Source organism: Formica exsecta, unplaced genomic scaffold (genome assembly GCF_003651465.1).
Source record: "Formica exsecta isolate Colony F162 unplaced genomic scaffold, ASM365146v1 scaffold98, whole genome shotgun sequence".
NCBI classification, from domain to species: Eukaryota; Metazoa; Arthropoda; class Insecta; order Hymenoptera; family Formicidae; genus Formica; species Formica exsecta.
This window is the reverse complement of record NW_021853741.1, coordinates 469,212-480,658: the sequence shown is the minus strand read 5'-3', so window position 1 is coordinate 480,658 and position 11,447 is coordinate 469,212. Positions and strand designations below refer to the sequence as shown.

Here is an 11,447-nt window from a genome sequence, read left to right as displayed (position 1 = left end):
GGGGGGGGGGGGGGGGAGGAGGAGGAAGAGGGTAGGGAGACGCACGGCCCTTATTTTCCCGATAAAAGCGAGACACGTGGCACATAACTATATATATACTTCTATAGTCATAAAACTGAAGATTCGCGAAAGTCGCGTGGAGAATTTTCGTGCTACTTGCGTGCTATTCCCGACACGCTCATTTTGGTACACGGTAATAACGCAGGACGAGATAGCCCAGGGTACGGAAAACGATCAGGAACGCCAGGAGTACCGCCGTGTTCGCCCAAAGTGGTAGACTGGAGCCCCTGACCCCGCCTTGACTCTCCAGAATCGCGTCAACGGGTATCGTCGTGCCGTTTCTGCACTCAGCGAATTTACTCGGCTGCGAGCATCTGTCATACAAAAGATTATGCGCTATGATCAGTATAGCGTTGCTTGACACACCGGATTTTACATTTCACTATTATATGTCTTTGGTATATTATATATGTAATAATTATATAATTATAACGACACGTTATAATAGAGCAATTTAATCGATATATAATTAAAATTTATAATCATATACATTGTATATTATTTTCTATTTGCATCGATTTTTATTTTTATTTTTTTATGTTCTTCGAAATATTTTCAACGTAATACTCTGTCTTTCGTGAGAGAAAAAAACGTAGAATTGTTTTTATAAATTGTACACGTATCGTTAAATCATTTTGTTGTATATAATCTTAAATTCATTTCACTCAATTACAAATTATATTTTTATTGATTATATTTAATTATATTTAATTAATTATATTTTTCATTGAAAGGAGAATCCTTTTAGTAATTTTACATTCTGCGTTCGATAAAGTTTCATTCATTTGTAAAATTTTGATAATCAAAAAATCAGGCGGCGGTAAACGAAAAATATAGCCTTACGTGATCGGTGCGCCGTAGTCGAACTCCAGAATTTGCATATTCTGATAGGCGTAGTGCACCATGCTGACGTATCTGGCCCATGCTAACCACGGTGGGACCGACGTCGCCAAATAACCGCCCAGGAGTTGCGTCGCCAGCGTGTAAAGCGCGGACGCGGTGATGCTCACCTGCAGATCCAGGCAGCAAGCGCCCACGAAAAATCCAACGCTCTGCAAAGCAGATAGAAATCAAATTCAACAACTGGGTGCAATAAGTCGATTTACAACGAATATCAAACAGGCGAATCTAATCGTTGTTAGTCAGATTAATTTCTCTCAGGAACAATCAATATATAGATACTATTGGCGCGATTTTTAGTGCGAAATTCGAATTTCAGTGATTTTTGAAAATTCTGCTTGTATTTAATACTTTCCAATAATATGATAATAAACAAACACGCGCGTTTATACGGTTATACGCCCGTATAAGGTTACGGTTACGAATCCCTTTAAATGAAATGTCTATCGGATATTTCACTGTGAAGAGCAGATATCTCGTTTATATGATTTATGATTATGTTTATGAGTTATGATTATGTTTGTGGATTTTAAATTATAGCAATTTTTGCGTTTATATCGATTTTTTATTCGTAAGTAGTGCTATAAATATTACAATAAACAAACATTCTTTCTCTAGGTTTAAATATTAGATTTTAAGAGTAAAAGTAGCTTTCTTGTTAAATATATATTAGATTATATGCAGATCTCTTTCTTTTGTGTAAAAATAAGGGTGACCTTGAAAATGACCTTGTCGCAAATTTTCATTATCACATTTGTAATCAGCGTTAAAAAATACAAAAAATAGTGTAGTTTCAAAAAAATCGGAGGGTTCACCTATTCGGAACTTTATCCAAAATAAGAAAACAGAATTGCTGTCATATATGTAGCTTTCTTGTTAAATATATATTAGATTATATGCAGATCTCTTTCTTTTGTGTAAAAATAAGAAAACAGAATTGCTGTCATATATGCAACGTGCATTCACAATCAGACGAAACTTTATATAGCGTATTAAGAATATCATATAAGAGCAATTTTACATCGTAATCCAAAGCAAACATGATTTAAAATAAAAGTTTTTATTTTTTTATTAAATCATAGCAATATTCCACCTAATTATATTGAAACCACTGATTATAAATATTAAATAAACTAAGATTCACAAATATATGAAAAATCTAAAACTTTGTGTCAGTCCATAATTATACACAAGGATTGGCATACATCGAATTTTTTCATTTCTATCTCCAATATGACAATACCAATATTCGTGCGCATCGATTCGGATGATACTCTGATATTGGATTGAACAGAAATTTGCAAACGTATATCGACTCCCCTCCCACCTCTCCAATAACATCCGTACGGTTCATCCTCATGACGTAATATAATTTCGGTCTGATAGAACGTCATGTTAATTTTTTCAATTATTATCATTCATAAAAAAAAAGATTTTTAAAAAATTTTAAAGACTTAATTTTTAAAATATTTAATTCTAAACTCTGTGAAAAAAAAATATAATAAAAGCGAGATTTTTTTTATAAAATACAAGAGATATTTTTAGATATTTCTTAGATAATGATCTTGGATACAAAGACCCATATTACGTCTTGAGGATTAGGCATCAGTTGCACAGTGAAATGGACAAATACGTACCTGCGCGACTATGGTGTTGAGCAGCAAGTACCCGAGCAACGCGACGAAGACCGCCAGATTGTGGAAGCCCAACATCGGGTAACTAATTATATGGTAGACTGCGGGCAGCGTTACCGTCAACGGCAGCTCGCCGACCATCTTCGCTAGGTAATAGGCCGAGAGCCGATAGGATCCTGACAGGCGCTCCTTGTTGATCACCTCGCGCTCCGGGGGAACTGGAAAATCGTCATCGTCCCGCGCGCGTTATTTTCAGAATTATCCCCCCGCAGGGGAGTGGAAGCCGCTTATGGCAGACCGGAGGTGATGCTAAAATCGGTTTTACAGCTCGTCAGGAGCTATTCGCGCCGCGCGCTCTAAGCGTTTCGTTTCCCGCGGGATGAGAGACCATAAAGCGATCGCAATCCGTGTGTTACGTGTTCTTTCTCTAAGCATTCGTAAATTACGCGACAATCGGCGTGACAGATGATAATAAATGCGCGCGTGTTTCTCTTAATGTTTTATCTTTTTATTTTATATATCGGTATTTTTTTTTCACAATGAGAATAAGTGGTGCCATTTCATGTCTTGGAAAGAACACTTTACAAACGTCGTTGTTAAAAATATATATATCATCAAAGAATATCTAAAGACGTATCCGATCATTTTTTTCGGGATTTATTATTTTTAATTTTGAATGTATATATGAAAGATATTTGTGGCACTAATAATATTTTAATGATCAGGTATTATAAATGAAATCATTTCTATACAAACTATCGTATTATCGATAGAATATAATAAACATGCGCGAGGAAAAGAAATATAATTATTAAATATCACATTTTTCAATAATTAATATTAAATTAAGTAACTAATGAATTTTACACAAAGACTATAGCTTCAAATTTTATATAACATTTCTATATTAAATTTTTTTTAATTAATTCACAGTATTTTCATTTCTTTCTATCAATTTGCAATGTACTGTATCTATTCTAAAATCTAGAGTATAATTTGTCGAGAAAAGAAGAAATAATATATAAAATTGGAAATTAAAAGAAGCATTATCACTAATAGAAAAATTAAAAACAGGGGATAATGAAGTATATCGTTCCTCTAATTACACAAGATATCTAATATAGATAATTTTAAAATTACGTTAACGAAGCGTATAATTATTATTACTGCTTATTATATAATTATTATTAATTCTTTCTCTTTCTCTCGTCAACTTCAACACTCGTTAATAATTTTTAGTGTATCGATCAAATCGACTCAGCACGGAATTTGTCACGTTCTGGCTGCATGCTAGCTATTAGAGGCGCAAGTTTAAGGACCTCCATTATCGAACACGTAGCAGGTCATAGTATGTCCCACATGCTAATATTCTTGATTGAACGTTCTTTGATCCTTTGAAAATCTTTGCGATAAAAAGTGAACCCGTGAACCCCACTGAATGGCTAATTGAACACGTTACGTTGTGGTCCAATTAGCCTATCAGCTTCATCTACTTTTGCATGCTTGCGTGATGCTTCCACGAGCTTTTACGTAAACCGAGCAAAGCTGGACGCTTATACATATTTGCATTTCCGCAAATATTATTAGCGTATCGCATAAACTTTCAATGATATCGAGAATCATATGATAAAATAGATAAATTAAAATCTAAGAATATCAGAGCATATGGTTATTTCTTGTGCAGTTTTTAAATTTTTCTTAGACATTTTGGCAGCCAAATCTTGAATTAAATATTTTTTAAAGTTAAATTTAATCAAAGAATTTTGAGAAAAAAATATGAACTTTTATATAAACGTTTTAATATTTTTGATATAAAAAATATACATAATTACAATTTTCATTAGGGAGTCCGTCTCTAAAATGTATTCTGCTGGTTTGCCACAAATTTAATAAATTGTAATTGCGTTTTATTCAAGTACCACGTTGATGCAGATATATTGTCGAGATAATCAGTCTAGTTTCTCGCCACAATGGACATTTCATCCTTTTTGAACCGGAATTTCAATTACGCAAATGAGAATTAAATTAAATTCAACTCACAGCTAGAGAGTGCTCCAAAATGTGCAAAAAGCATCCAGTACGTGGTGCTGAAGAACATCCACCCTTGAATATCGTGAAGGGCTGCTTCAGTTCTGGGGAGCCCCAGCCACAAAAGCCCGGCTAATAATCCTAGGGCTACCGTCTGCAACCAGTTCAAACGCGACAACATCCGCGGTCGTGCCTCTTGAAAATTTCTTTCCGATAATACCTAAAAACAAGAACATAATATTCCGTTTGCGTAAGTAGACGTAGATTTTTGCGAAGCGATTGTGTAATTTACTTGCAATTTTTTACTTTAGTAAGTATTTTAAATTAAAGATTATATATATATATGAGATGTTTCTAAATAAGTGCGAAAAATTTTACACTCCTCCAAAGAGGGAGGTGAAAATTAAATTTTTATTTATTTATTTTTTTTTTCGAATTTTGGACAAGTTAGAAAAATGAAATTTGGTGGACATTTTCCACTAATAAAAAGGATACTTATTAATATTTTTTTAATCCTCCTGTATCGTTATAAGGGGATGAAACTAGAAACCCCTATTCAATTTTTTATTAGAACTTTTTAACGGACCGGAATGTGATCTTCTAAAAATATGCGTTCGAAAGCTTGATTCCTTTAGAAACTTCTTTATTTCTTTTATTTTTTTCGTAAAATCAATAGTTCCCAAGGATATTAGTCTAGTTGCATTCGTTAATCGACGCCCGCGATGAATAATGTACAATATACTGATTCGATTCTCTTTCACAGTGAATAACAATATTTTACTTGGCTCGATGAACTTACGCTTACGCGCTTGTGTCTGTTGCAAAAGATACGCTTTAGAAAATATAAATATCAAGATAGTTTTGGATTAATTAATATAATTATAATTTTATTAAGTATAAATATATTTATTATTAATTATAAATTTTATTATTTATCGATATAATTTTCTCTGCTTCTTTATTTTTGTTTTTTTTTTTTCTTATAAGGCAGATAAAAGAGAATTAGGATAATTAAATTGAGATAGGAATTAATGTTAACTGATATTAATATACACAGAAATGTTTTCAATTTTGCATGTTCAAAATAAAATTAACGAAAATTAGTTATTATATTTTTCTTTCTGTTGACAAAATGGTTTTTTTTTTATTTTATATTAGCATTAATATTTTTTTTTTTTTTTTATACTGACATGTGTATCATTGTGCATACAATTATGTACTTAAAGCCTCTCGCCCTCTTCTCCCAACACAGAATAGTATGTCAACCGCTCGAGCAGGGTTAGAGAACGTTTAAGCGAGTAGAATGGCATTGTATCCGGTAATTGCTGAAAACATTCTCAAAGCGTACTCACTTTGAACTGCGACCAGAAGCTGGTGGGCCATTGCCAGGAATAGTCGTCATCAGCAGAACTCGCGCTGCTACTGGCGTGGCTTTGTGTATCCAGCCATAGCGTACGGCCTTCGTCTTCCTTCACTGTAAAGCATCGGAGAAATGGATGTTTAGAATAGCTTTGTGAGAATTGCATCGTTGAATCAATAAATATACGAGTAGGCAGAGATGAAAGGAGAAAAAATTTCTGTGACCATTATCTCACGATATTTTTCTAAAATTAATGTATATTTATTATAGCGCGCTTATTTTATTGCAATATATATTTTTAAATATTTAACTAATCCGTTTGACTTGTGTTTACATAACTCATTATAGTAAAGTGTTTGAATATTTTGCACAAATATTATTATAATGTATTATCACGTTTTTATTATTTTCTTAGATTTTATATGATCTCTCTTATTATACCAGGTCCGATTTTTAGACAGATAACAAAAAATAATTATTTAGACAATTTAAAAAGAATCGACAAAAGCGGTCAAATAAATGTTAGTTATATATAAAGTATAAAGAAATTTGATTTTAATTTTTCAACAAAATAAAATCGAAAAATTAAAGAGAAATTATATACACAATATCGTAGATATTCTATTTATTTTCAGCAGCTTTGATGTCTTTTGTGTTTAACCCGTTAAATATGATTATAAAAATATTTAACTTAATTTAATTTATTACAATTATTTTACGTGTTATTATCGTTTAAAAATTGACCTCGATTTCCCTGCAGCAACCATATTTTTTTTTATGTAACCTCAATTATTATTTTATTAATATATCGTCGAAAGAAAATGTGAAATTATCTTAAATTATCTTGGATCTATTAATATGTATTTATTGCATCCGAATGCACAAAAAAATGGAAAAATAAAAAATTTTCAAGGATTTGTATGTTGCAGAACTGCGAGGTAAATATTCTAAACGTCACCTTCATTGATTCTAAACAGATTAGCTGTCTTAGCGATCTATAAAATGAGCCCTTCCACCGTTCGCGAGATATTCGATCTTTGCAAGTACGCGCTTTTAAGTGGATACATCGGAACCGCAACGGTATCCGCCTGCGGTCGGGGGAAGGTCTAGGTGTGCATACATATATACGTATATCGTGGGGCGGTTGCATACTATATAATACCGTTGTGGCTGATGTGGTGCTCGTGATAATGGATGAGATGGTCGCAGAGCGGATGTTGGCTGGGATTATACTCCGGACGAAGTTCCGGTGGGCAGTCAGGTCCCTGTCTTGCAGCTCTCGCCGCGGCAACGATGCGCTCTCGAACTTCCTCCGGCCCCTTTATTTGTTCCACTAAAACAAGTGTTTCGTACAACGCTGTGAGATCTAGGTAATCTCACGAATTTTCGCGGGAACAAGCCATCTGTTCCGCTCCCTGCAGTATCTATTCCGTTAGTACGAAATAATTATTTCAAAATATCAATGTATAATCAATGTAATATTTCCCGTGTATATTCATTCATATTTATATATAAACATTCCCGGAAATCATTTGTTTAAAAAAATTAATGTGATTTATATTTTGGAACATTGCAAAAAAAAATTAATAAGAGAAAAATAAATCTTAAAAATTAATATAAAAAATATATAAGAGGAAAATAAATCTTGAAAATTAATATAAAAAATATATAAGAGAAAAATAAATCTTAAAAATTAATATAAATATCAAATATAAAATCACATGATTATTTATCATGGATCTTATTATCCTAGACAGTACCTATATTCCTTCTAGCATATAGAATTTGAATTTAGAAATCATAAGTTTAAAATATCGAGAGCAAACTGAAGAGGCAAGGCAACCTATTTATCAAATATATATCATTCATGAGTAAAGTTCCACAAAATCAGATTTGATGTCAGCGAAATGCACTTACGAATAAAGTCTGCGGGGTTGTAATGCGGCAGCAACGTAAGCCCTATCGTAGAGAAGAATCTGCCGATATTCGCCGTCGAACCATAGTATGCTACCTGACCGCGACTCAGTAAAAGAAGCTTACTGAAACTGTGGAACATCCTGGAACTAGGTTGGTGTACCGTCACCACGATGCTCTTACCCTCCTGCTCGGCATACTTCTTTAACCGCGAGATCAATGCCTGGGCCGAGTGCGAGTCAAGTCCGCTCGTGGGTTCCTGAAGTGCAATGAGAGATTCTATAAATTATAGCGAACATAATATTACTATGTTATTTTTGATAATTTTTCTTTTTGGATAAACTTTCATGAAAAATTAATTCATTTATTTATCTCTTCTATTATCTAATATGTATATCCACGCAGTATTAAAAATATATCTTAAAAGATTTCCATGAATATAATGTTTTGTTTCAAACATATGTTGAATTTTTTTTTTCTTTAGATCATTAAAGTCATATATTTTCGTTCTACAAATTTTCAGCTCTCTGCGCATTCACGGTTCTATATATTTTTCATTCGATAATTCACGTTTTTATCGTGAGTAAAATCTTGAATTTGGAAATCTTTGGTTGAATATATTTGGAGATTCTTCGATGTATAAATCATGAGATTTATAGATCTATAATTCCATAAGTACATATTTCATTCTAAGAATCTTCTATCTTAGAATTTCTCTGCGTGGGATTTTAGACCAATAGATTATCAGAAAAGATTGAAAAATTTTTACAGACGTTAGATTCTTCATTGAAGTTAGATATGCGATTTCTCCAAAACTTTCATATAAATTATTAATGTTCGATAAGGTAAAAAGATATGTATAAAGATAAACTTATAATAAATATTTAAAAATAATTATATATACATATATTATATGCAAACGCATTATTCATTAATCTTTCTAAAATTAATTATATTTATTATTAAATTAATTATCAATAGAATAAAATTTTAAATACGCATGCAACTTACGAAGAAAATATACGTAAAAAAACTTACATCGAGTAGCATTAATGATGGATTTGTGAGTAATTCGCAGGCTATACTCGTCCTCTTCTTTTCACCACCAGAAAGTCCCCGCTTCGTATAATCTCCAATAACTATACAAGACAGATATCACATTGACCTATATATATATATATTAACAAAATTACGCTTTTCGCGTAACAAATATTAAATTATAAGTTCAAAAATTATAACTCATCCTTGCATTCATCAAAAAATTGTATTCAAAAATTACAAATGTATTAAAAAACAAAAAAATATTATTAAAAAAATATATTCATAAAATCTGTCAAAGATATATAAAGATAATCGCGTTTTAAATATTTCCGTGTGAGATCAATGTGTTATTTCCTAGTTTGTATATGCAACTGTACTATCACGTCATGATACATAACCGTAGAATTAAATAATAATTGAAAAATAATATTCGACTGCATAAACAATAGATATCCATCACGCAAAAAATATGGAAAATGTAGACGATCATAATTATCTAGACAGAAAAAAAGAACATAAAAAAAATTTAAAGGACATGACATGTATCGAACAATAAAGCGCAAAAGTACGTTCACGAATAATAGAATTACAAGCATCGATGAAAAATCTTTAATAAAGATAATGATTTCCCGTCGAATCGGGAGCATTGGCGTTCAATATTCCGGTGTTAATATTCGAATTTGCCAACACCAGCTAGAGCTAATGAGACGCGAACGCGTGATCTCTGACGCGTAGTAAATTATTAACTTCATCGTCGCCGTCGGTTGCTCACGCCTTCGGGTTACAGGAAGAGAAATGTACGTATAATTGTGCGTGTGTATGTGTGCGTTCGCGGGGAATAATATTTTACGTCACGCGGCCGAGGCGTTCGCTCTCGGCGTTTGAGAAGCTCGGGGGTTAACGATCGAGGAAACAGTTTATCAACGACCAACAATGAGCCCGGCACTACGTACAGAGATACGCGTCTGTACTTTCCCTCGTTTGTATTCCGGAAAATGTCACCGCGCTTCCGCTACATTCAGCTTCGACGTAGCTGAGTAAAACGATACAGGATAGTCGCAAATCCGTGTCTACATCATGCGGGTAAGACCTCTCGTGATTAATTCGCGCAGCCGATTTTTAAAATCTTATTCTTCTCGACTAAAGCTGATTTCTTTTTATCGAGTAAAGGCTTAATTTACGGAAGCGTAAATACTTAAAAAAAATAACGTCGAATCGAATTTTTTCGGTAACAAGAAATCTTTATATATCTTTATGTTAAAAATCTTTATATCGTACTTTGTCCGTCTTTCGTGTGTTGTTTAACACATATGTGGTTATACTCATTGTCAGTGCGATAATTTGATATTCGCAATCGCAAAAAATGTTAATCAAAATGCTAAACTAAGAGACGAGCAATTACGATGACGATAAAATAACGGAGATTAACATAATTAATCTCTGATGAAATCTGCGTTATGATATCAAAAAGATAAAGTTGTTGATATTTATAGTTGTTTATAGAGTTACTGAGAAACATCATGAAACATGATCATGGATTAAATTAATTAAGATAGTTTGTTTTCCGAACAGATAAGCCTAATCTCGATGAGATTAGAGTCTTTAATTGTAGACTCGCGTATTTACATTTAATTTATCTAAAAGATCAAAAGATTGAATGAAAAACACTCATAATGTATAAAAGCTTACGACTTATTGCTTTACACATATGCGTTCTCTCTTAACAAACATAAAGTCGCGCAAAATTGGGTTAAATTGATTTTGATCGTACGCAGAACGAGACGCGAGGCAAATTCGGTCGAGCGAGCCATTAGATCCTGGAATAACGATGCTTCTAACATCGAAAGGCGAAAAGATCGCGATTCGAGCCCGTTGTTTACACCACGTACATACGCGTCTTTTACGACTCTACCGGGAATCAAGCAAATTATATACGATCGGTGGAATCTTCGGATCGCGAATCCGAATCGCGCCGTCCGTCTCGTCGGTCTAAAAACACCCGCCGTGCATCGACATCGATCTCCTCGGCTTTACGGTGCGAGCGCGCGCGCGCGCGCGCGCTCCGTCGCCATCGCGTACTCACTGGTGTCTTGGCAGGCCGCGAGGTCGAGGACCTCGATGATATGGTCCACGCACTGCATCTTCTGCGAGTATGAGAGCGTGTCCGGAAGCCTCAGCCTCGCCTGGTACTGCAAAATTTGCGATGCATGAGACATCGGGGGCGATTATTACACGCGCGTGCTTGTGCACCACGCGCGCCATATACATATATATATATATATACACTCACGGAGTGCGATCGCGTGCGCCGCTGCTTTAAAAACCGCACGCGCTTTATACGGGCCGCGTGCGCGCATTTAAACGGCAACGTAAACAAAACTGCACTGCGCTGCACCGGCAGTGCAACCGCACCGCAGAGACGTAGATGCATTTCCGTTTCGTAATATATCCAGGCCACTTTGTAACTATTATTACCCGTCTCTAACGCGCTACATCGGGTGGTGGTGGGG

At 34.0% G+C, this 11,447-nt stretch overlaps 1 protein-coding gene across 2 annotated transcripts in view; it reads right to left on the bottom strand.

Annotated features, from left to right (window-relative positions):
* Positions 1-11: 11 nt before the first annotated feature.
* LOC115245504 (ABC transporter G family member 22) overlaps positions 12-11,447 on the bottom strand; it is a 194,570-nt gene continuing 183,134 nt past the window's right edge. For both annotated transcript variants that reach the window (XM_029823866.1, XM_029823867.1), the window contains 9 exons: positions 11,021-11,126; positions 8,935-9,035; positions 7,900-8,155; positions 7,145-7,315; positions 5,975-6,096; positions 4,635-4,842; positions 2,598-2,812; positions 904-1,112; positions 12-374 (listed from right to left, as the gene is read on the bottom strand). In XM_029823866.1, coding sequence (XP_029679726.1) covers positions 179-374; positions 904-1,112; positions 2,598-2,812; positions 4,635-4,842; positions 5,975-6,096; positions 7,145-7,315; positions 7,900-8,155; positions 8,935-9,035; positions 11,021-11,126 — 1,584 coding nt within the window. In that variant the 3' untranslated portion in view covers positions 12-178. The remainder of the gene's footprint in view (positions 375-903; positions 1,113-2,597; positions 2,813-4,634; positions 4,843-5,974; positions 6,097-7,144; positions 7,316-7,899; positions 8,156-8,934; positions 9,036-11,020; positions 11,127-11,447) is intronic.